This window comes from Periophthalmus magnuspinnatus, chromosome 18, assembly GCF_009829125.3.
Source record: "Periophthalmus magnuspinnatus isolate fPerMag1 chromosome 18, fPerMag1.2.pri, whole genome shotgun sequence".
Classification (NCBI taxonomy): Eukaryota; Metazoa; Chordata; class Actinopteri; order Gobiiformes; family Gobiidae; genus Periophthalmus; species Periophthalmus magnuspinnatus.
In genome coordinates, this window is record NC_047143.1 from 23,050,707 (window position 1) to 23,078,016 (window position 27,310).

The 27,310-nt window shown below is 38.9% G+C and overlaps 1 protein-coding gene across 1 annotated transcript; it reads right to left on the bottom strand.

The window, feature by feature from the left end:
* Positions 1 to 14,882: 14,882 nt before the first annotated feature.
* myoz2a (myozenin 2a) lies at positions 14,883 to 25,870 on the bottom strand. The gene is made up of 5 exons (XM_033983751.2): positions 25,779 to 25,870; positions 22,920 to 23,086; positions 19,570 to 19,693; positions 16,043 to 16,226; positions 14,883 to 15,146 (listed from the first exon to the last, which is right to left on the bottom strand). The coding sequence occupies exons 1-5, from the start codon at positions 25,858 to 25,860 to the stop codon at positions 14,885 to 14,887; spliced, it is 819 nt and encodes a 272-aa protein (XP_033839642.1). The 5' UTR covers positions 25,861 to 25,870; the 3' UTR covers positions 14,883 to 14,884.
* Between the last annotated feature and the right edge of the window lie 1,440 nt (positions 25,871 to 27,310).

Consider the following 27,310-nt stretch of genomic DNA (forward strand, 5'->3'; position numbering starts at 1 on the left):
GTTTTCAGAGCCGACATGTCAAACCCCGCCTTCTCCCCACTGTATTTACTGCAGTGTGCCATGCTGTACTCCGCTGCCCCCTCCGACACGCCACACGCGCACACCATTACGCACGGTTTGAGCCAAGTGCCAAATGTGTGTGTGCCGCGCGAGAGACTGGCAGGCTCGTTAATGTTGCTTTATGGCGCAGGGCTTTTGCATTCTGCAGCCCACACTGTCAAACGCGTTGTGTTAGTTTACAACTCTCTCACAGCGAAAAGAAATGTGTTTTATAATACGGGTTATGTGGAGAAGCGAAGAAAATGGATTAGGATGATGAAAGGAAGTGCCATCAGAGCTGCCGAGTGCGTTTGTAAATGAGGAGGAGGTCATTTATAGAGCTGATGTGGGCAATGATTGAATATGGTTTTAGGGTTTGATAAATATTTACTCTACTAGTGTGTAGAGTTAACTTGGAGAACCTGAGAAAAGAAAAGAACTTAGATTTGTCGAGTTCAGTGAGGAAAAAATAGCCAAGTCTAGTTCATTTCTACGAGCTGCTATTGTTATCTTTTATGGATTAAAATGTGGTTAAACTCAATGTGTGATTCCTGATGTCTAGGCTGCAGTTTTATAAGAGTAGATTCGTACATATGCCTACTTACACTTACATTTTGCTTAATTAAACAAAACAAAAAAAAATGTATTGAATCTTTTCTGTGTCCTTTTGCAAGCTGGAAATTGACATAAAAGTATAAGTATGTAGTAGTATAGTAGCAGTATAGTATAAGCTGATGTATAAGTATAGATTTAAATAGTGTAAGAGTAGATTTGGAACGTTCACCTATGACAAGTGCTGGAACATAATGAAATAAAAGTAGTAAATGACAGAACTTAAGTACAGATTTTAGGTATCTGTACTTTACTCAAGTCAATTTTACAGTGGATACTTCTTACTTTTACGTCACTACATTTGAGAGTACTATCTGGACTTTCTACTCCACCACGTTTTTGAATATGACTGAAAAGTTAAAGTGTTTTTATGATAGTTTGAGACCTGCTGAAAAGTCTGAGAGTTTGTTTTCTAACACATTCAGAACTTGAGCAAAATAAAATATACAAATAAAAACAGCTTGAAAAAAAATGTATTCAGTTGTTTCTGTTGAACAAAATTCAGCACAAATCTGAATCAAAATAACAATATTTGAAGCTTTATTTCTTTTCAAAATCTGCACAGAATACTTTAACTTTTTAGTCTTTAAGTACATTTTTAAACAGGTACTTTAATACTTTTAGTTGAGTTTTTTTGTTTGGTTTTTTTTTGCTGCACTATCTTCGCAGACACAACCACACTTTTTTGATCTCGCACATCTTCAAACATCACACAAAGACAAACTCTGCGAACAAGCTGTATAAATATTGCTTTAAAATTCAAATCTCCATCACTGGGATGTAGGAAACTTCATGTACAGACCAAGTGAGTGGTCAGAGGTTGCAGTATATCAGAGGACTCCAGGCTTTCCCAGAACAGGAAGTACTTAGAAAGGTCCTATAAGAAGACAATAGAGTTTCCCTAAGCACAGATATCCTCAAGGGACGTATAAAACATCCTCTTAAGAAGTGATTTAAAGGCTACGACTTAAATTTTCATGCACTTTAAGGAACATTGTGTAGATTTTAAAATAATATATATGATATGATGATATATATGTACTCATATGACCGGTCTGTAGCAAGCGCCATACATTCTCTTTATGATGTTCCGCACTGGCTTTGAAGCTCTACTGCTGAACATGTCATAACCACCATCAATTTTAGATTTGATAACTCAGCCGTATAAGGTCTTTCCAAATGCAAACTTTTTTTTCCCCCTGACCTTGGGCGACAGCTGGCCATCTATCTCCTCTATCGGACAATTTGAGACGCGTCAGCACAAGTTAAAAATCACTGCGCTCAGACAATATTGTAAGAGTGGAATGTGGATGACATCTGCAGAATAAGTGAATTTTATACCTTTGTAAAAGCCAAACAGCGCAATAATTAAATAGTCTAAAATGTCCAAATTAACAGAAGGTGAGTTTAATGTGGAGTCGAGCTGCTAAACCTTCACTGGAATGATATTTTTGATTAAATATAAAGAGAAATTGTCAGTTGCCAGTCGCCATAATGGAGTGATTCTTGGTTCTAGAGACAGATTCGATTTTGTGCACAATGTATATGTTTGAATTAGTTTATGACATTGTCCAAAAGTTTGATTTCAAGTCCGATTTACTATGGAAGAGTGCCAGTGTCCAAACATCAGGGTCAAAAGACTGTCCTGGTTAGAGCGCACACCATACATCAATGTCAAGTTCAAGCTATAGTCCAAATATTCAGGTCTCTGTGTGTATCTAGAAATTCAAGTCAGACCAAATCTATTGTCCAAACTTTCGTTGTTTTGGTAACGCTTTATCATTTCTGAGTGTTTGTCCATTGATCTGAAGGTTGGCGGTTCGAATCCCGCTCTCGACATAAACATCTTTGAGAGAGCGGTCTAATCCACTGACCTACAGATTGATGGTGCGATTCCAGCTCCCAGATGAATACTGTTGTTGTGTCTTTGGGCAAGACACTTAACCCACCTCGCCCCCAGTGTCTGTGTACACTGGTGTATGAATGTGTGTGTGAGCAGGTGAGTGGTTCCTTCATGTAAAGTGCTGTGAGAGTCTAGAAGGTGGAAAAGTGCTATATAATAATGTGACTCTAACCCTAAGTATGTTACTAAGACTGAAATGTTGTTAATATACTATTTGCTCGTTATGAATGAAGTCTTTGCAGCTTTAACTTATCAAGGTGCAATTATTATAAAGTGGTACCTTTTCGTGTCATGTATTTATTTTTCACAAATTAGAAATCAGATCAAAGTATCCAAAACCTGAATACTCCATCTTTGTTATCATAAGCCAGCTAAATATCACAAGACTAAACTTTCATTGCAGATTATTGGCTGACGTGGGTAGTACTTACTTACTTACTTATTTACTGAGTTGCATTTACTTGAGTAACTTTTAAAAGAAATTAGTAGTTTTCTAGCTGCATACGTTTGCTCCTAATATTTTTATTGAAGTAGAAGTACTCTGTAAAGGTTTTGGTTACTCTTCACACTCTGGGTAAATCTACAAAGTGGCAAAAGTTTTATGTCGACAATATGAAATAATTTGAACATTCGTGTTTCTTGCACTGCCTTTTCAGATATAGGACTCATTTATCAATCGTTTCCTTAGGTGCTAAACAGCTAAACATGCTAAAAATGGGGTTTTGCCCAGACTTAATTCCTCACAGAGACGCTAAAGAAAACGCAGCGCAATTTCAGTCCTACTGTATAAGTGAATGAATATGCAAAACAGAGTGTTTTCGCCAACATGCGCAAAATCTGAAGCGGAGGGAATGGAAATTTCATTATTTATACTGGGAGAGCGCAATTAGAACACCAGCCTCTGTTTTTCATGGGACTGCACTACAGAAAGAAAGCACTTGAACTATTTCTTTTATGGAATTCAATGGGACACAACATTTGGAGGAGTTTAAGTATCTCTTGTTTCTATAATACAATGATAATTATATGTATTGTTATATGTAATTATATGTATTTTAAAGAATATGTCAAGACAGAACTCAAAGATGGTGACTCTTTAAATCAATGTACCATCTAGTGTATACTGTTGCTTGCACATCACTTTTTAGAAAAAAATCTGATACTCACAGTTTTCACGACTCCCCGTCAGACACTCCATCAAATACTCCGCGAGAATGTCCTGAAGTAGAAGCCAACGTGAAAGTGCACAACAGAACCCTTCAACAGTTCAACAGCCCACAGGAGCAGAGGCTACAGACTTTTGCACTCACTGAATACTCTCATTTACATATCAGTTTTGCGGGAGAAATAATGAGCACTTCTCAATGGTAAATCACACACAACAAGCCCACAAATTATACAAGCTATTTTTCAGTTTATACTCGTGTAACTGGGCCACATAATGTAGTTGTGCTCATTTTTGCCTCTATCCTTTGACAGATATTCTTTAAGTTACTTGTTTTCCCGAATACCTACTTGAATCATTTCTTGGACTACTACTTTATTCTTCTACTTTTTACTCATACTATTATTCTGCAAGTACTGTTACTCTTACTTGAGTAGAATTTATGGCTACTCTACCCGCCTCTTCTCACTGGTGAAGGTCATTTAACCGTAGATTCATGATCCGGACTGTGCCAGCTTTTCCAGCCGACACAAAGCCCAGTGAGAAAGCCTCGCTGAGAGTCGGTGCCACGGCTCCCGGCTCCTCACCTTGAGATCGCTCCAGAGAACAGCGGGGGATCTGCTGAACAAAGAGAACACCACGTTTAATGAAGTAGCTCACACCGCAAATCTCAACACGGTGACTTTAAACACTATATTGTTTAAATGTGATGCTATGCAAGCTTTATGATAATGTAGCTCCCCCCTTTATGATAATGCGGGCCCCCCTGACTTTTCAGTGATGGAGGGACTTATTGATTGTTTTTATTGGGTCAGTGAACAGCTAAATCGCATCAAGTGTTGTTTAAAGCTGGATATTTATAGTACTGTACCATGGCATTCCAATCCATAGTTACTGTATACATTTTGCCTTAAGGAAAGCGGCGCATGACAATTAATCGTTATTACGGTAATTAAGTTTGTGTTTCCAATGGCCTACAAAGGAATGTAACTGGTTCTATTACATAAAAATACAAGTAAATATTTGACTAGACAGATTAGATAATCATGTCGGTTTCTGAATTTTTGGCAACTTTGTGCTAAAGTTAATGTTTATTACACATTTTAACCAATGTGATGTCCCGCACCACAACACAACCACTACTACTGCTACTACCACAATAACTACAACCACTACTATCACAACAACTACAACAACTACAACCACTACTACCACAATAACTGCAACCACTACATCACAACTACAACTACTACTGTAACAACAACTACAACCACTACTACCACAACTATTACCACAACTACAACCACAACTACTGCCATAACTACTACCACAACTGCTACCACAACTACAACATCACTACTACTGCAACTAGTACCACCACAACACAACCACTACTACCACAACAACTACAACTACTACTATCACAACCACTACAACCACTACTGTCACAACAACTACTACTATCACAACAACTACAACCACTACTACCACAACTATTACCACAACTACTATCACAACTACTGCCATAATTACTACCATAACTACTACCACAACTACAACATCACTACTACCACAACTAGTACCACCACTACTACGACCACTACTACTATTACATCACTACTACCACAACTACTACCACCACTACTACATGACTGCTACCACCACTACTACATGACTGCTACCACTACTACTACTGCCACAACCACTACCACAACTACATCACTACTACATCACTGCTACCACCACTACTACCACAACAACTACCACCACTACCACCACTGCTACTACTACTACTACTGTTAGCACTACTGCTACTGGTACTACTGTTACTGCAACAGCTATTACTACTACCACCACTACTGCTACTAATACTGCTACTTCTACTACTACTACTACTACTACTACTATGACCACTACCACTACTACTGTTACTACTACTACCACCACAACTCCCCCCACTACTGCTACTATTACTGCTACTGCTATTGCTACTACCACTACCACTACCTTACTCAAGTCTGCCCTTCTTGGAACCACACGTACAATGAGGAATATCTACTGTTTATTATATTTGACCCTATCCCGCAATGTGAGTGCGCGATTAGTTTGTTTTTGCAGGTGCACAGGTGATAGTTGAAATAATATCAGTTTGCGAGCGCAGTACAGCGACAATGACTCCACTCTGCCTCTCACCTCCAGTTTAATCTGTTCATTCAAAACCTGCTAAACGGTGCAGCCCGTGTGTTTTCTGTGTTGTTGTGTCGCTATTGAATTACACCTAATGAGGACCCGAGCTCAGGTGAATAGTCTGTAGTTACGTAACAGATTAGTCGCGCTCCGATGCTACAATGGAGGCTACGGGAGGCCACACCACGGAACATACAACCGCTAAATTTAACAGAGTTGAGGTTTAAAGAAGAAGATATTATTTTGTAACTCTAATACCTATTTAAATCATAAAATTAGCTTTAATCTTTCCAGAAAATGAAAGAAAAGATGGAAGTAGATGGAAGTAGTAAGCACCATGGTTTCTATACTGTTTAGCCAGGGCCGGTTCTACCTTTCAGGGGGCCCTAAGCTGAATTTGTCTATGGGGCCCCTGACAGCGGACGCCTCCTGCTATTGGTAATTCATGTTTGACAATATTCTGACTCAGCTCTCATCACTTTGACCAATTGTATTTACATTTATATGACCAACATCAGACTGAAAACATCCAGAATGTCACAACTACAAACATATAAGGAGGGGGGGGGGGGGTACGATTTTTTAAATTCTAGACATTTTTTCTTTGTTTCTGGTGGATTTTAATGTGTTCCAGTTGGCGACAGTGGCTTAAATTTACATTATGTCGGGTCCTTGCGCCGGTGTAAACACATAGCTGCCCTCACCTCTGCCCGACTCAAAAACAAACGTAGCAGCAGTAGATATTTTGCTACTATAGATATAAAACAAATGTAATTGTTTTAGAGGGATATTTAGACTGCAGCAAACACACAAGCCCCATGTCCAATAAAACTTGATATATTATACTATTTTCAATATAAATGTATGGGCTCTTGGGGGGCCCCCTGTTGGCCTCGGGACCCTAAGCAGCTGATCAGTCTGCTTATAGTCTGAACCGGCCCTGTGTTTGGCCTATTCAAAAGTTTAGCTAGGTTACTGAAGCAAGTCATGAAATATTGACATTTACACACAAAAAACTTGACAAACAAAATGAAATAGTATTGTGCATGGACTGATTTTACACCTGATTAGTTGTATAGTTCATATCTCCACACATAACTGAACGCCCTTGTCATAATACGTCGAAAGAGCAGTGCGGCGCTAGCATGTACTTATACAGTCTATCTACGCTCCGGCTGTACGAGACACGCAGCAGCACTCAAATGCATCACCGTCACCTCTTGGCTGCTCTCCAGACTTAATGTAACATGGTCGATCGCCAACAAAAATGATGCTTATGTCATCTGTTTTCTGCTGTAAAACAAAGAGAGGAGTTCGAAGGGGTGGACAGGGGTCAAACAATCAGGAATAAAAATGAGAAGAGAAGATGTAGTTCCCCTCAGACAGATGCTTGCCTCTCATTGGCTGCTGCAGAGAGTTTTGGAATTCAACTTTTGCTGCAGATGCATGCTGGGATAGGTGTAATGCTCAGTCACTCTGACAGCACAAATACCAATCTCATTACAAGACGCTGTACCGGAATATATCTACAGGTGTTTCGTAGCTGGTTTTCTCACCTGACATAGGGACAAATATGGGCTAAAAGTAGCACGTTAAGGTTTTTTTAACCTCCTGAGACCTGGCTTCCTCATATGTGGACAACACGTTTTTGGTTTGTTTAGGCCACAGTGCAAATTATTAGATGAAGAATAACAGCATACAAGAACAGCAACAATGTAAATATATTATATATATTCATTTTTAACAGTTTAGAATTTTTAAAATATTTTATTTAATTCCTTTTGGTTTTTCTTCCTGCTCCTGTCAGCAGCTCTTCACATGAGACACATTGTTCCAAGAGGCACAATTGTTTCTTATTTTGTTTTTAGATTCAGGACAAATGTTGCTGTTTTCAAGGTCTTAATAAATAGTTTTTGCAAATCATTATTTAAATGTTTTATCAAAATGAGTAAAATGTCCACATATGAGGACATTTGATTTGTATAATTTTTTCTCAGAAACTACATAATGTAAAAAGATAATTCTTTGTTTTTACACTCATCAGGTCCCAGTCAGCCCAAATAACAAAAAGAAATTACTAAAGCCTGTCATGCAAGAGCTCGGGTCTCAGGAGGTTAATTTACTAGGGCCATTTTGAGGATCTTTTAGATCGACTTGTCCGGACAACCTGTCAAGAGCTGTGGGACCCATGTGAGCCAGCATGTAGACCAGGACTATAGCTAAAGATTTATTTTTTACACTTTGTTCATTGTAAATTGCAACACAGATCTGAATAGGCTTAGTAATAAAAACAGACACATTCACTTCCTGTTAAAAACTGCAAAACTGGTGTGTCCTGCCTCTTCATAGTGGCATTTCACAACAGGACTTTTGCATTTTTTAATAGTTGTGAAATGGTTTCGAATGCTTTCAGCTATACAATACTAAAAGGCCCTTCATCAGCTTGTGGTGCTCAGGCCTAATAACTACAGAGGACTGGGAGGACATGGGGGGTAGGTGAAAACAGAGATTTTCTGAGCCCTCAAGCCCTGAATGTCAGCCATAACAAGTAATCACCACCACTACTACTACAACTACTACCACCACAACTACTACCAATACTACGATCACTACTACCACCACTAGTGCTACAATTACTGCTACTGCTATTGCTACTACTACTACTACTACTACTACTACTGCTGCTGCTGCTACTTCTACTGCTACTGCCACTACTACTACGACCACTATCACTACTACTGTTACTGCTACTGTTAGTACTACTGCTATGGCCACTACTACTGCCACTACTACCACCACTACTACTACTACCACCACTACTACCCCCACGACTGCTACTGCCACTACTACTATCACTACTACTGCTATTACTACTACCCCCACTTCTATTACTGCTACTGCTATTGCTACTACTACTACTACTACTACTACTACTACTACTACTACTACTACTACTACTACTGCTGCTGCTACTTCTACTGCTACTGCCACTACTACTACGACCACTATCACTACTACTGTTACTGCTACTGTTACTACTACTGCTATGGCCACTACTACTGCCACTACTACCACCACTACTACTACTACCACCACTACTACCCCCACGACTGCTACTGCCACTACTACTATCACTACTACTGCTATTACTACTACCCCCACTTCTATTACTGTTACTGCTATTGCTACTACTTCTATGACCATTACTACTGCTACTGCTAGTACTACTGACACTCGCAGTACTAGTGATCACTCTAAATACTTCTCTGTGTTAGCTAAACATGGTTAAAAGTCCATTTTTGTTTGTCTTACTTCCTTCCTGAGACAATTAGTACTTTAAAGCTAATCATTTCAAACTGTCTATTAGCTAAAGCTGGAGGTGAACATATTGACCAGTCAGGACAACAGATGGGTCCCAGAGGTAAGGGCCGGGGGCTGAATTAACGCTGTAATTGGTCTCCCTGGGTTTTCGTAAGTAAACAGAAATACAGTGTACAATGTTTATTTGTCCACGCTGGGTAATTACTGAGGGCTAGCAGCGTGCCTCCTACCTTGGCTGTAGGAGAGGTCAGCAGAGCGGCAGAATGTTGGGCAGTTAACCTGTGCACTTTGCAGCACTGTTTAGAGCTGATACGTGATTCGATTTGGCACAGGAGGTATACAGTACTACGAAGACGATAGAATTTGGAGTATAACAAAGGCAACTGTGGCTATAGCAAAAGATTGAATAAAACTGAACTGTGAAGTATCAAGACAAAAGAACAAAAACGTGCAAACGTCTAATTGTTATTTCACAGATTCATTGAGCTAAAGCTTCGTTGTTGCTTCTTAACTAATTCGAGCTCTGATCAACTATCTTTTGCTGCTGTTGCTACTACCACTACTTTTTCTTTTAATAGTACTGAAACCTGCAAACAAACTGCAAACTTTTCTGCACCTTCAAGGCATGTTAAAATTGTCCTCCAAGCATAACATACTTGAGTTCACAGCATCACTACACGTCTATAGCCTGTGAGCGGAATGTGTCCCCCGCAGAGCGCCTTCACCTCAGCCCAGTGTCGCCCTACGACCTCTGACCTCTGACCTCTGACCTGTGAAATCCAGAACGCCTGATTTTCACTTGTATTTTTAGAGATTCCACCTGCTGTGCACAAGTTCACCAAGTGCGACCACGGATTAAAAAAAGGGAATTGGCGACACATTGAAATATTATCCTGCTACTGCATACTGCAACTGGACAAATATTTATTCAAAAATATTATTGCACAATATTTATTTATGTAGTCTTTATTTCAGACAAAAATATTATTTGGACCATAGTTCAAAAAGAACAAGACACAAAAAAGCATATATACACACAGTAATGATTTTTCTGCCACTGATAAAACTACTGCTACTACTTCTATGACTACTACTACTATTACTACAACGTGGGGGGACAAAGGACAAAGGGGTTTGCTGTCCCAGGCCCCAGAGTCTTAGGGGTGCAGAATTGGACCCCCTTCCTATTAATTTATATTAAAGGGGGGCCCATGTGAGGTTTCTTACCCCGGGCCCCCAAATTTCTGTTGACGGGCCTGACTTCTAGTATAACTACTACTACTACTAATACTACCCCAGCAGTCGCAGAGGGGGACAAAGGGTTTGCTGTTCCAGGCCCCAAAGTTTTAGGGGAGCAGAATTGGACCCTCTTCGTATTAATTTATATTAGAGGGGGCCTATGTGAGTTTTCTTACCCCAGGCCCCCAAATTTCTGTTGACAGGCCTGACTACTACTACTACTACTACCACAGGAGTTACCAAACCCAAATGTACCGCAAATGTAGAACCCAATCGGACGCTCTGACTAAAAGTTGACTATGATAAAGTACTTATTAATTACTTTACCCCTATGACCTTTACATAACACTTTTAAATGTGCTGTCCAACTTTATTTGTGCAAAGTGCAAGCCCTTGGTGTGTGGAGCGGTCGTGTGGGTCAACATTTAAAACAGTGGTTTGTCAGCAGTGCAGTGCAGAAGGCTGTTACGGGCTGAGTGTGCAGATGGAGGCCAATGGGACCACAGTATAATGCACAAAGGAGGGAGGGAGGGAGAGGAGGAAAGATAGAGGGAGGGGGGGTGAGAGAAGACTGTAAGCACCAGATGCTAAGGGAACAACACAGGGCACAAACAATGCACGATTTACATAGGACATTTAACTGGTCACCCCATTGTCCCTGCTACAAGCTGTGCTACAAATGCCACTTACTACTCACCTGCAAGGCTAGTACTCTTCATCATATTCTATTATTTCTACCTACTACTATCTCTACTAGCTTTCCAAACGATCGGTAAGACAGCTGCGGTACATCCAGAAGTACTTCACACATTCTGAACTGGCTCCTGTGGCTCATAGAACAGACTTTAAAGCAGCTCTGTGTGTGCACAAGTCTCTCCACGTGTACTGCGACATGTTAGTGTCATATGAACCATCTCACGCTCTGAGGACTTCAGGGACTGGCCTCCTGCTGGTGCCAGAGTCAGGACTAAACATGGAGAATCAGTGTTTCAGTTTTATGCAGCTAAAACCTGGAACATTCTTCCTGAAGATGTGAGACAGGCCTCTACTTTGACAATGTTTAAATCCAGACTCAAAACGGTTCTGTTTAGCTGTGCATACGACTGAAAGGGTTTTATTGTGCACTCTTCTCTTTTAATGTTAATTTTATGATGATTATTTATGTTTTGATTTGTTTGTATTGTGATTTTAATGTCTTTCTTATTCTGTAAAGCACTTTGAATTACTTTGAGTACGAACTGTGCTATACACCAACAACTTTTGGATCAGCAGACAAACACTTTACCAACTGAGCTAATGTCGCCCATAGTAGTAGTAGTAGACAAGTTTACTACTACTACTATGGGCGACATTAGCTCAGTTGGTAAAGTGTTTGTCTGCTGATCCAAAAGTTGTTGGTGCGATTCCAGCTCCCACAGGTGAATGCTGCCATTGTGTCCTTGGGCAAGACACAAAAGTCATCTCGCAAACACTGATATATGAATATGTGTTTGAATGGGTGAGTGGTTTCTTGATGTATAGAGCTTATAATACCTTGACGATGGAAAAGTTCTATATAAAAATGTGGCTATTTACCATTTTTACTACTAATGCTACTACCACTACTTCCCTACTACTGTTGTTCATGATATTTGATTGTGCTCGTAATACTACTACATCACTACTGCTGCTGCTACTACCACTACTATACTGGTAGTCCCAAACTTGGCACATATCCTTCATGTTTTTCGAATTATACACCCAAAAAAAATATTTGAAACCTTTATAAAGTATTTTTAGGTGCTTCCGTGCTATTAAAACCTTGAGAATTCTGAAGCCAGATAAAATATGCACGGCCATTATACTAACATGGGCCGTCTCTCCTATACCTCCCACAGCGCAGGGCTCATGGGTCCATACGTGCCATTCCATGCCAAGTCAAAGTCAGTCAGATAGTCATAATCGAATAGTCTGGCCCACCCCGACCTGCCCGCTCTGATCCGTGCCAATAACATTTCCGCTGGTGTGTTTTGATAATGGTTACAATCAAAGTTCAGAGAGAGTTCATGGCAGAGCTTGTGACAGAGGGGCCTGGCACGGCTCTATTGTAACAGGGAAGAGAGGTGGTTCAAGGGACACGGTGTTCAGCGGGACAGGATGGAACATTTAAACAAGGATTTTCAAATTTAAATACAAAACGGTGCTATAAAATCAGTGACGTTAGAAGACTATGTGTGTAGTTTTAGTGACAATACCATACCTACCTGTTCCCCACATAGATTTTTTAGTATTTTATCTTGCTTCGAGTACAGAGGCTTGTCATTTGCTTGTCTCCATGGAGATGTTATTGCATTCCCCGGATTGTTCCACAGTCGGGCGAATTTGGTGCTGAGTTCCATATTTGGAATTCCAATCATAGCAACCAAAAGTCATTCGGGATTGACGCTGTTGAAGGTAACACCTCTTCCCGCTAGTACTGCTGGTTTAGCAGGAAGCGGGCCTTTAGCAACACTGTCAATCAAACCTGTTGCTAATGGTAGCGGGTGTGACCTCTGGGAAAAAATATACTTAATGTTCATATCTTGATTTACGAACAAAATAGCGAAAGAAACGGGGGTTAAAAGGAACATTTTAAGACCAAAATGATGAGTCTGACAGCAGCAGTTATAGAGAAAAGAGTGACAGTTTTTTCAATAGAAAGTGAATTGGAGCCAGAGTCAATGGAGCTAGAAGTGTGTCCATGCTTATTTACTATTTAGAACGTAGCAGCGAGCAGGTTAGCTATGTCCATTTATATATACAGTGTAGGTTTGTCACCAGAGACGTAGACAAATGTTTAAGGCCATAGAGGTTTAATGCCATATTGCGGAACATTACAAGCGAAGAAACAACAATTACAGCCAAAAAAAGTAATACTAATGCTTACTAATATACATTTGAACTAGATGCAGATGAATAACTTTAGGTCGTGTTAACCTGCGTATATTCTAATGCTCAACCACTGAACCGCATCATAGTGTGTACTTTTACATGTTATTATTTTGAAGTAACAATACCTCAAATTAATACCAGGAAGGAAATGTGTTATAGTTAGGCATCTGCAGTCACTTCTCATCCTATTGCAGCCACAGCACCAGCTCTCTGCCCATCTGCATTCATCTCAAAGCAATAAAAGCCAGTTACAGTCTATGATCTATATGCCCATGTGCTGTGCTAATGACCGTATACGCAGTCACACATGAAGCTCCCCCCCCCCCCGCGCCCGTAAAGCCGCGCCAGCATCAATCGTTGGGGCTCCGGGCTGGGCGTATCATGAGAAGGTGAGAGGACCATCCGTCAGGACGCTTATGTGGCTGAAGAACATTTGATTTGTCAGGCGCTGTAACCTTGAGCTGTGTTACAATGGATCTCACATCACAGTGTAAGTGATGGGTCTGAATGCACTTGGCACAAATGAGGCCGAGATGTAAAGTTATTACCTGGAAACAACGGGAATCAGGCAAAAGGGTTAAAGGGGTAAAATGGTTTAAAATGGACTCTCATCAGAAACAGACCTGGAGTTATGTTTTGTTTCATTCACACAGGTTTAAGTAATTATTTATCATTTGTCTGAGTACATTTCCAAAACTGAAAATGCTCTGTTGACATGACATCACAAGGTGGAACAGTCAACAGTCAACTTTTGAGAGAAGAAAACAGCCTAAATATGCAGGATTTGTGTGTTAAACATGTGTAAATGAAACAAAACACAACTCCAGGTCTGTTTGTGACGAGGAAACAACATTATAACACAAAAAAATAGCGAAATATGAGCCCTTTAAAGACTTAGATCAACTGGTATAAGTCTTGTCTTTTCAATTTTTTTATGAATATTTATGTTTTTATTTGGTTATATTGTGAGTTTAATCTATTCCTTATTCTGTAAACCACTCCCAAATTGTGCTATACAAATAAACCTGCCCTGCCTTGCCATTTGTTTTAATGTAAACACTAAAACAGACACATGAAACAGTCTGAAAATGAAGCAGGGCAATGCAGCTGGCACACATCTCGAAATACATAACATTCAACTTGTTTATGTCAAAAAGAAGATAATTATACTATCAGATTACACAACAAAGGAGTTTTGTTTTACATTAGCTGTCACTGTTAAAACTGTGCAGCAATTGACCAAGAAATGCATCAAAAATCATCATTAAAAATACATATTGTTGTAGTGTATTTCTTTGTACCATCTTTTCCATTACAATTTAACTAATGGATTAATGAAAGTTTTTTAGTTTTCAATGTTGTGTTCTATTATAATTCACAAACAAACACGTTAACACCCCAAAACACAAACATAACAACTCTATTTGACAAAGATGTAATGATGATCTGCACATCTATGTACAATAATCCAGTTTGAATAAAAACTGTATTCACAAGTCGTCACAAGTTCATAGCTCGTCAGATTCGGGGATGAAGTCTGGCTGGGTTAAGTTGATGATGGGGGCGGGGCATTGGTTGGACGACACCCACCCTGATGCGGCTCTGTTGAAGGAGGGTCTGTCGAGGGGTGCAGTGGCGGCGGCGGCGGAGGCAGCGGAGGTCATGGCCTGGAGCTCGGGGAAGTCTGGGAGGGCCACGTCCACTGGGAGCGACCGGGCGGGGGGCACCGGGCTGGACGTCCTGCCGAACCCGCCAAAGGGGGTCGCCACTCTGAAGGAAACAAGAGCGTGGCGTTGACTCTATCTCGCAATAAGTTAATGTTAATGACGTGTTTTGGGTTTTTTTGTATTTAAGGTTGATCTATGACACAAGTGATGGAACGTAATGAAATAAAAGTAGTAAAGTAAAGTAGTAAGAGGATACTTTTTACTTTACTACCTTTGAGAGAAAATATCTGTACTTTCTACTTATTTTTATATTTGGAAGAGGAATGAAAAGTAAATGTATTTTTTATTATAGTTTGAGACCTGCTTAAAAGGCTATTTCTTTGGGGTTTTTTTTTACACATTTGAGCAAAGAAAAATATATAAATTAAACAGCTTGGAAAAAAATATTAATTTAGTTGTTTCTACTGAACAAAATTCAGCACAAATCTTTATCAAAATCACTACATTTGAAGCTTTATTAGATCTCAAAATCTGCGAGAAATACATTTACTTTTTATTCTTTAAGCACATTTTTAAACAGGTACTTTAATACTTTTACTTTTAAGTGTGATATATGATATTTTTACTTTTATTTCTTTGTTCTGGTATCTGTACTTTTACTTAAGTAACAAGATTGCGTACTTCTTCCATCACTGTATGTTAAAAGACTTAATAACACATTTAGGCCCATAGACTCCTGCTCAAAAGTGTAGGATTTTGATTCTTCGCTGCTGTTATAGGCAACACTTTGAGGACTTTTTCAAAACATATAATATTTAGTTTTATCTCAGAACAATTTGATAATCTACAAGCACAGGTATGTGGGCGGAGATAGAAAGTCAAAGAAAACAAAGCACTCGAATGGAAGACTATACAACAATACCCAAACATGCATCAAAAACAAAACACTGAGAAAGCTAAGTTCTGCACACTATGTCAAAATAGTACTACGATGTATACCTGTTAAAACACTTGTACACAGGTCTATCGGGCTGCTGGTCCGGTTCGGGCATGTGAGTGGTGAGTGTATCAGCCAGAGCAGGGTCACTGATGATGGCCTGGTGCCATGGAGAGTGGTAAGACTTTGGGACGGCGGTGCTGTTGAACTTCTCAGGAGGGAGCTCTTTCATGGGACCATTGTAACCTGCAAATACATGAAAATAAAAATGTATTGTATTAAATTTACAAAAATCAATCAAATGTGACCTTTATTTTTTACAAAGTCGTCCTCGAAATTAAACTCGTGACCTGATAATCTTTTCACGCTTTTCTTAATCTCGTAATACTAGACAATATACTTTCACGTCACATAAAAACAAAGCAAAGGCATCCTCCCAGCTTGTTTATTAGGTTGCCATGTCTCCTCACACTTGTTGCCAGATCTGCAGTCATGTGTGTGTGTGTGTTTGGGAGAGGTCGATCCAGTGTACTATCACTCAAATACAGCTCAGCTCCGCGGGGGTCCTCGCAGGCTCCGAGCGTTACATAAGACCCCCGGAGCAGAGAGTCACGTCCCGATCTCTCACAATGAACAATCCTCCTCCTCCTCCTCTTCCTGAGTTTATGCTCTGCCCCGGTCGAGGAGGAAGCGGCTCAGACCAAACAGGGAAGTGCAGTGGGTTTTAGGAAAGAATCTGTGACTAAACCTAATCAAATTCCATTGTTTTTCATAAATATTGATCGGGCGAATGGGAATTTTAAAATGTACCAGCAGTCGCATAAACAGAAGTAAAATAGGTAGAAATACACGTTCAAGCGGTAATTTTTGGAGAACTTGTATTAAGTGGAAAGTTATTGATTTCTCTAGAATGTTCCACAGTATGGCATTAAACAATCTTCTCTTGCGTTTATTTTATTACAAGAGATGTGGTTGCTATAAATTTGCTTGAAACACACACATGCTTTTATGAGCTGGTATGTTTAATGCTATATTGTGGAATAATCCTGGCAAAGCAATAACATCTCCATGGAGACAAGTGGAAAAGTTACATAGTGCACTTTTAAAGCTGCCATAAGGGGACCACTCATGCAAATTGAGTCGCAATAGTAATGATATAACTAAAGGTGCTATTGGAGGTTTTATGTTGCGGCAATTAAAGTCACTGACAGTAAAAAAAAAAAGGTTTAACTCTTTTCTTTCTAAATATTTTAATTTTGTTTTTTTCAGAGCATTTAGAACGACCCTTCTGACATTAATCTGAGCAAATACAGCACCGAGGAACGAACCCTCATTGTACAGTGGTACTTTGAGTCACATGGGTCAAATTCACAAACCCAGTGGTGTTTTACCATCGACATTTTAATACCAGAGACGCCCCGAGCGTAAATGCCATTAAAGGAATAATAAGTGGTTTTCAAAGACAGGGGACAGTATGTGATCTCCACAGACCTGACTAGTCCTGATTTCTTTCTGTGGGGTGATCTTAAAGAAAAGGTGTTAGTGAATAAACCTCAGACAATAAACGACTTAAAACGTAATATCGAGGATCAAGTAAGAGCCATAAGCCGGAAATGCTTCAAATGTTCTGCAAAGTGTGTTGGACCGGGCGAATCAGGGGCAAAGCGAAAATGGTGGACACTTAAAAGACATAATTTACTTCCTCTAGTTTAAGTAGTGATAAGTTCAAGTGTAAATGAACAATTATAACCGTATATATTGCCAAAATCTCAGAAGGTTCAGTTTATCTACTGCTACAATTTGGTGAGTTTAACTTAAGAATTATAGGAGGTATTGAAGATTTATAAGTGTCAGTAACCTTTGGGCCAGACAAGAACAGTCTCTTTCATTTGTCAATAAGCTCTATGCACAGTAACACGCTAGCTAGCTCAGTCACTTCTATTAATATATAAAAAAAAATACAATAAACAACTTATTAAAATTCAAATTATTTCAACTAAAGACAACCCAATTATTTTTATATGTAGAAAACTTCAGTTTGTGGTGTTGTTTTCACATTTATTATGCTGCAAAATTAGCATTAGCGTTAGCATTGAGACACAAACACCTGTCAAGTGTCCTCTGGTGAAGTATTCATTTTATTTGTGTAGTGTTTAACATGTTGTCAGTGACATCCACCCCCAACTCCCTGTCCACTGCCTGATGTTTGCATATTTTTTCATTTATTCAATTGGACAGGAAGTAGTGACGCTAACAGTGAGGTTACCAAGCATTATTGTGCACAGAGCTAATTGTTCTTGTTGACTAGCCACATTTTGAACCAATACTCTTCCAATACTTCAAGTTCTTCCTCAGTCCAACTCTCTCTTCTCACTCTTTATTGCTTTTAGCGGCATAAAAAAACACGAACATGTAATAAGAATATCGTTTTTACATCAGCAGTTTTCAACCATATTTTGACAACCACTCCCTCGTATACATCTGACAAAGTATATTTAGACTTTTTGCATCTTGACACTCGCCTGACCTCACCCTCGAGTAGTGACATCACAGACAGCGCAGAGTTACATACAGTTACTCCTCGTCTCCAGAAATAACCCCATCCCTTATGAAGAAGTCAAGTCGCCATCATAGCCTTCTGTATTAGCCAAAAGATACGAGACAGGAAGTCGATGGTATCAGCAAACAGGAAGTGCCTCTCTGGGGTTAAAAACAACCGATTGATTTAACGAAGATGGTCAAGGCTGATTGCGCGAAGGAGGGAGGGGACGATTTAAACCGCTGGGAGCGAGAAGATGAAAAGTACGGCAAATGTAAAGACGAATGTGTCATTATCTCTAGCCCGCAGACAACAAATTCCAGTGTTTGTTTGTACATGATCAAAGCTTATGAGAGAACAATAAGGAACAACTGAATTTTTATCTAAGCCAAGCAGATTTGCTGTGGTGAAGAGGGCATATACGCAGTGTCAGACTACGTTTAATCAAACTCTGTGAAGATGGGAAAAAATACACAAAATAGGGAAATGTAAAAATAAAATTAGGTCTCAGATGAAATACTGCTTTATAATGGTTATGGAGCGACAGTTGGTCAGCTGGTAGTGCGTGTTTGTCCACTCATTCCCACAGGTGAATGCTGTTGTTATGTCCTTGGGCAAGACATTGAACCCACCTGCCCTCAGTGTATGAATGTTTGTGCAAATGGGTGAGTGGTTTCTTGACGTAAAGAGGTTTGAGTGCCTTGAAGTGCCTTGAAAGGTTGGGCCATTGACCAACATGGAGCCCAGAAAAAAGTAAACAATATCATCAAGAAAAACAATACAATTTCAGTTTCAGTGGACTCTATAAGGCTCGTCTGGCCACAGAAGACTCTTTTTCTATGTGGATTGGCGCGATTGACAAGCAAATTCGCCAATCGGAGAAATGCAATGTTAGTCAAAATAAAAAAAAGTTTGATTTTGTTCTAAACATCGACCAAAGAGTTCCTTGGATTCCCATGCGTCACTGATAAATGATATCTCTTTAGGGAAGGGCGCGGTGACCAGACTATCCCACACACAATGTCCCATGACTGTGTGTACTGTACCTACCTGGGGCGATGGTGTCTGGGTTTGGGACCGTTCTTGTTGCCATGGAGTCGTCTTCGATGCAGTTGGTCTCGCTGCTTTGTACTTCTGAAGTCTGCTGATCCACAGTCTGAGAAATGATAGCGCTCTAAAAGGAACACAATATATGGCATAAACAAATGCAGTAATAATAATAATAATAATAATCTATGAACTGTAATTTAAAATAGCCCTGAGCAAAGCAGCGTGTTAATGGGGTGCTGGATCATTTAGCACATCGATATGAAATGCTAAACAAAGTGCCATAGCATAAAACTACCATAAATGCATCTAACAATAGAGTGTGAGTAGTAGTAGTAGTAGTATTTTTCATTAATTTTACAAGATGAGAAGCTTTTTGCATGTACACAAACTTCAAAGCGCACTCACACATGTTTTTTTTCTGAATATTATCACATTTGATTATTCTGTTTATTAAATAGTCACATCTTTATAAAGCATTTTTTTTTTATTTTAAAGGCACAAAAAGCACTTTGCGTCAAGGAACCACTCACATACGCATTTTTAAATCATCTGTGGGAGGTGGAATTGCACCGCCAACCTGTGGGTCAGTGGATTCGTCCGCTCTACCAATGATGTTTAAGTCGAGAGCGGGATTCGAACCGCCAATCTTCGGATCAATGGACAAACACTCTACCAACATGTTGATTTTGTTTTCTTCCATGCATAATTTAAATGTTTTTGTCTCTCTACACAAATATAATTTAAATTACAAACATAAATATTCAAAATGTTACCTTATAAGACTGTTATGTACATTTTCCTTACATTCCTTGCTCTTGAGGGGGCGTAATCTTATTTCATTTGCATTTACCAACAACAACCGCACACAGACTCCATTATTGTGCCGTATTTAACACTAGAATCATTGTGTTTGGAGACGGGACAGTGTGTGCAGCTGAGGCATCCCGCGCTCGTTCCACCGCACTGTCAGATATTTATGATGATTTACTTTAGGACTTCCCCAGGAAATGTTGACCACTTGAAACAAAATGGCTCTCTGCAGCCCTGAGCCATAAACAAAGATATGAGACGCGGACTTCAAAGCGAGACAAGCGCGTGAAGCTGCTCTGCGTTACAAGAATAGGCTGTATGTAAGAACTGTGTGGAGTATTGGAATTATGTAGTAAAGAAAAAAAGGGAAATAAATAGTGAATATGAGAAAAAAAATTGTAATTGGGTTATTTACTGTTATTTCTTTACTACAAAATTCAATATAACTTACATGATGTTTGATGTCTTACGTATGTATTTATGAAGAATGTAAAAAAATGCAAAAATAAAGAAAAAGAAACATTAAACGAGATGGTGTGTCCCAACTTTTGACTGGTAGTGTTTAAAACAAGGGTGTCAAACATATTTTCACCAAGGGCCACATTAGAAAAATGGCTGCTCTCAAAGGGCCAAATGTAAAATAAACAAATTTTTTTACTTGTTAATTAACTGTTTCTGTATTTATTACTTATTCAAGTTACAACTATTGCATATGCATTTGCCTAGATGTAAAAATATGGCTGTGTAACTGTGTAATCTTCTGATAAATTGAGATTTTAAGACCATCATACCTTTTAATTTGCCCTGTCGAGGGCCACATAAAACGATGTGGAGGGCCACATTTTGCCCATGGGTCTTGAGTTTGACACATGTGCTTTAAAATTTTAAAACAGCAGCTCAGAATCTGCAGATATTTTGTAATTACTAGACCTATAAAAGGGAACAAAAAAATCAAAATTGATGGCATTAATCATCCCCAAAGATACGATTGCTGTCAGTTAAAAATATTTAAGCCATAAGATTAATATGGCAAGTTTGTGGAGCTAAACCAAAACTAATAACGATTCGGTTCAACATCTGAGTATTTTGCGTTGGCTATTTCTTTCAAAAACAGTGGTGCCAGGTGCCCTCCATCTAAAATACATCCATAATATTAACATCCTCTTAAACCTTTTATCTTCCTTAGCCCTGGAAGAACATCCTGTGAAACCCCCACTGATATCTACACTGTAACTAGTGAGGATAATTCATTCTGAAACTTGGTTAGTCCATCTTGATTTGATTTAACTAAGTGCTGGAATACATCGTTTGCTTCCTATGTGTTACTGGGTCAGATTAAGATAAGCACTGCTGGGAAGAGAAAACTGTTGGCTTGGCACAAGTCCAACTAGGACCACAAAGGGACATTCATAATAAAGTACTTATGGCTAACACGACTACACAGCCCTCCACTCGTGCCCGGGCCCACAGCGTGAGTCAAATAAATACAGCAAGTGCTTAATCTTCCTCTCAAATGTTCAGACAGGAAGTGGACTGCGGTACAAGGGCTTTTGAGGGGATGGATTGGAGATGGATGACTTTCGTGCCAGTCAAACTAAAGTTATTTATGAAATGTGCGTCTGAGGATATAGCCTGAGAGAGGAATCACTATGTTACATTTAACCTTAGAGCAAGGGTATACCTTCAAACTATAGGTAAGTTGTTAAACTGTGTGTTGACTTTTACAATATACAGGGATAAAAATAGAAACATGTTCTTAAAAATGGGGGAAAAAATGGGAATTCCTGCTTTAATTAACCTACTACAGGGGCGACAGTAGCTCAGTTGATAGTGTTTGTCCACTCTTTGGCAGTTTGTATCCCAGTCTTGATGTAAACATTATTGGTTGTGCGATTGCAGCTCCCACAGATGAACGCTGTTGTTGTGTCCTTGGGCAAGACACTTAACCCGCTTTGCGCCTAGTTTGTGCGTAACTGGAGTATAAGTATGTGCTTTGAAGATAGAAATGCGCTATTAAAATGTACCTATTTACTATAATCGTTATTACAATTCACTTTTGTATTGACAGTCATTATCTTAAAGCTGCACTGCGTAACTTTTCTGGTGGAGAATCAGCCACCTGCTTGTCTCCGTTACTGCTTTTGCTTGGAATGTTCCACAGTCTCTTATTAAACTTATCTATTTTGCACTTACTCAGTGACATTGGTTTGCACTGCTCCAAAATACCTTGAAACAGATTCGTTCTTACTGTGAACGGGCTTGCCTTTCCAGAGATCTGAGCTGTAACTTAGCCCTGTGGCATCATCTGCTTGCCTGCTTGCCATGGAGATAGATATATTTGATGTAAATCTGTGAAACTTTCCAGGCAAATCAAAAACATCAAGCCTAAATCTGAAAAGTTCCGCAAACACACCTTCAATACAGTGGAATATATTTAAAGATAACCAGGCAAAAAGTGCTGTGTACAAAAAAAGTGTACGACTATATCTTCCTTCATACAGTCTATATTTGTTCTATATTGTTCAATGCTGTGTACTTACATTGAGCTGCATGTTGGTGGTATTCTGGATGCTCTCAAAAGTGTATTTCTCCGATCGTCTCTGTCTCATCTTGAAGAGCCTGGAGCCTCGGTTTGACGCCAGGGACAGCTCCTCCAGCATGATGTCTTTGGGCACGCTAACCTTCTTCCCCAGGTCTATCTCTAAATCTAAACATAACAGACAGAAAACATTTATAAATACACGAGAAGATTTGAAAAGGGAACTCACACATTGACACTTTAGAACACATGTGTCAAACTCAAGGCCCCCGGGCTAAATGTGGCCCCCCACGTCATTTTATGTGGCCCACAACAAGATAAATTAAAAGGTTTGACTGTCTTAAAATGTGAGTTTATCAAGAGATACAGTTATACAGCCATATTTTTACATCTATGGAAACATATATGTAATCTTTGTAACTCGAATAAGAAATAAACACAGAGACGGTTAATGAACAATTTAAAAAAAGTGGCCCTTTGAGAGTGACCGTTTTGCTGACATGGCCCTCGGTGAAAATGTGTTTGACGCCCCTGCTTTAGAATATCCGCACTAAACTGGACACTTTACAACACCGGTCACCTTAATAAGACATGTTTGCACTGATGTTTTGATGTTGTTGTTTTTTAACTTTAGACATGCCCTTAAATGTACTTATTCAGTGTTTTTATGTTGCACTTTATCACTGAAGAAAGTTCCTAGTTTGTGAGCTGTGTTGATTCTTGATTCTGATTCTGTATAAGATTTGTATTGTACTTGTTTTAATGTACGTACTGTAAAGGAAAGGTGTAAGTGGTTTGGTTAAGCAGTTGTGGCAGTAGTAGCAGCACTAATTATGGTAAATTTCTAGTATATAGACTTTATTAGTTTATTAGTAGTAAGCAGGCAGTGTGGAACGGGGTGAAGAACAGGGAGAGACATTCAGTACATTGTCAAAGATTGCACAATTGGTTTCACTGGAGTTTTATACATGTGTTGCAACCAAATCCTGCACATTAAAAGCTATTTTAATGAAGTTTTTTTAATGAATGCGTCTATATTTTGCCGTATGTAACAGATCTGCCAAAGTAATAGTAGTAGCCTATTAAAGGTTGCAGTCAGACGTCAAAATTAGGACTAAACCTTGCGTTAACCTGTTAAAAAACCAGACCAAAGAGCCAAGGGTGAACCTTAAAACAGGTGTACCTAATAATATGGCCACCGAGTCGTTTTTTTCCCTTTAAATTCCCCTGTCAAACTTTATCGAACACAAATCTTGCCCTTATGCTTCGCCGGGGGAGGAGAAAACGCTGACTTTGTTTTCTTGTCACTTTGATGAACGAGGAATTAACCCACTCCTAATCCACTAGTGTCATGAGCTCATTTTGTGGTTAGCCCCGTGTGGTTGCTACTGCATGCTGATCGTTCAAATATCTCGAGCCTTACGCTGCCAATGCGAGATGCGTGATTTGCCAGAATATCTTTCAGCTGTCAGCGACCCTCAGCCCGATCCAATATGGCGCGCAGTTGTCCTCGCCCCCCTGAAATAGCGCGTTCAAAAGGACATTGACAAAGGATAAGTTACGCATAAAAGTATTCGGTAAGATATTTATAGGCGGGTCGTAAAAAAAAAGGAGGGATGTTCGGCAACTGCTACGGCGGCAAGTGGTCAAACGTTTAGCGAGTGTATAGTATTAACACGGCGGTTATAATCAGACATGGAAAGTACTGAGTGGATATGTGCACATGTAATGTCTGTAACTCAATACGTTTTATAAATTATATCAAATTATGTGCTACTAATTATTATATTGGGAGATTTGTTTTACAAGATGTGTGAATGGGTGAGTGGTTCCTTGATGTAAAGTGGTTTGAGTGACTTAAATGTGGAAAAGCGCTATATAAAAATTTGACCTTTTACCATTTTACCATTAAAAAGTGTGTGGTAGTAATAATTATTTTTATTTTTATTGCCAGGAAGGTAACATCTTCTCTTTTGTGGCGTTCTGGTAGGAGTACTAAGAGTTTTTCAAACTGTAATGCTTTATAAAGTCCATTGCACATCAAAACAGGGACTAAAAAGGTATAAACCAACAACTAAATCTGGATTACTCTGGATTAGTAACAAAACTAGGACTTAAACTGGACCAAAGCAAGTCTACATTAGGATTAAATCTGGTTTAAGTGGCAATAGTCTTGGTTATAATGGAAAAAGTCATATATTGGCGATACTACATCTGCGTAGTAGCAATGTTCTATAGAAGGATCCAGCATCTACCCTTTAGTAATTGATTACAGCACTTATATAAAAGTTTAACAGTTCCTTTTTTACATGTTCTATTGAAAAATGTATCAGTAATATTTATTTTGTTATGATTTTTGGTATTTTTTATTATTTATTGTGTAATGCTCTTATTCATTTATTTACTCAAGATTTGTGTGACTAATTAATTTACTTATTTTTGAACTATTATTATTATTATTATTATTATTATTATTATTATTATTATTATTATTATTATTATTATTATTATTATTATTTTATTTATGTATTTATTTTATTTATTTTTTTTAATTATTATTTTTAAGTTTTAGTTCTTGCTATATAAAAAATGAAAAAGGTATGTATGCATTTGTTGTTTTAAATGACAGTGTGCTGTAATATTTGTTCACACATTAATAAAAATATAAAAAAAATAAATACATGTATCAGTAATGAGTAAATTATTGTGCTTATTATACTCCTTCTTTTTAATATTTGCTGTAAATTTTCCGCTTTTTATTTTCTGTGTGACTACATTTGTCCCGTAAACTATGCTAAGAATGACAGTCCCAACACATGTCCGCAGGTTTTGCAATGTGTTTGTGTTATAAATACATTACCGTCCTGCCCTTGCACCTCTCTACAGATGGCTGCAGCATGGAACTTCCTCTCGCTGGTCGTCATGGTACAAAACTGCGACATGGCACAACCCCTGGAGACACAAGACCAGAACCGTCAATCCTCCCGAGACAAGCGAGCGAGTTCAAACACACAAGCCAAACACATGTACAAGATAATAGCGTTTAGCCAATCAAGACGAGACAAGATAGGTGAATTTATTAGCGACGTGAAAAGGGCAAAGTTAGCACATCCCTTTAAATAACCTTGAGGCTGTAAAACATCAGACATGGCAACCGGCTGTGTCAGGAGCTTGGCAGGTCGATATGTTTGAAATTAAACAAGATGCAAAGGAGTGATGGACAAGCTCAAATAGTTGGCACTTGTAGACATGTAACGCATGTGTATAAAGGCCACTGCAAGGAGATTTAAGGATTTAGAAGCAAAGCAAAGCAAATTTCGTATTTTCACTGTATTCTCACTTTGTATTTTTTACATTTTATTTGCAAAGGAACGTTACATTTTAGTGTTGACATGCTATTTGTGTGACATAAAAAGTAAGATTAAGTTGCAAATTCAAGAGTAATAATTTTTGATAGAGCTAAAATTGCGCATTTTAGAATTTGGACTAAAGAAAACACATTTTTTTTGTGAAAATGTACAATGTATTGGCTGTCCATGTTATTCTGGGGAAATTAGCTGAGCAGAATTACAATTTTACATAGTCAAATAGCTGAGTTGACTCCACGTTTGATTATATATGTTATTTTAATGTCATAGTAAAAAAATAATAATAATAAATACAAAAAAAATAAAAAATAAAAATAAAAAGAAATTATTGTGTCAGCTGGACAAAAAGTTTTTTGAGTGAAAAAAAAAATGCAAAAAACAAAAAAAAGGAAAACTACTTTTTGCCCAGTTTTTGACAGAATAGATTTTTTCTTTTACTATGGATCATACCTGGACGACTGAGGGATTACACACAGATTTCAACATCACATATTACGAAAACTTGTGTACCTGACTTTGCATGCTCCACTTTGATTTTCACAGTGTATCTGCAGTGGATAATGTCTTACCTGTGCTGAAGAACCCGGGACGGGGTCTTTCTCGTACCTAGAGCGAGTCTTGATGCGTGATCTGCTGAGGGTCACACCGGATGGTACCCCTGATGTGGGAGCTTTGAATCCCAGGTCCTGGAGCTCTGGTCTGGGGAGGGGGGCAGTCGTCTGATCCCAGTGAATGAGTGACTGGCTGGGTGGGTGTCACTTCTGTATGTTGTCATTGGAATTTGGTTCACAAGCAGTGAGGCGACTAAATATAGTTGGACCACTACTGCTCTTTTAGTGCCAGTTATATCAGTAGCTTCAGTTTGGCTGCTGTCCGGCTTGATTCCTTAACATTCAGCATAAACTGCCATAGATAAAATTTGAGATGGGCCAATATGGGTTTTTGATTGGCTGATGTGAAGCAGATTGGCCGATAAACCCAATATTTTTGGACCGATACAAAATGCCAATCTTGATATTTTCCC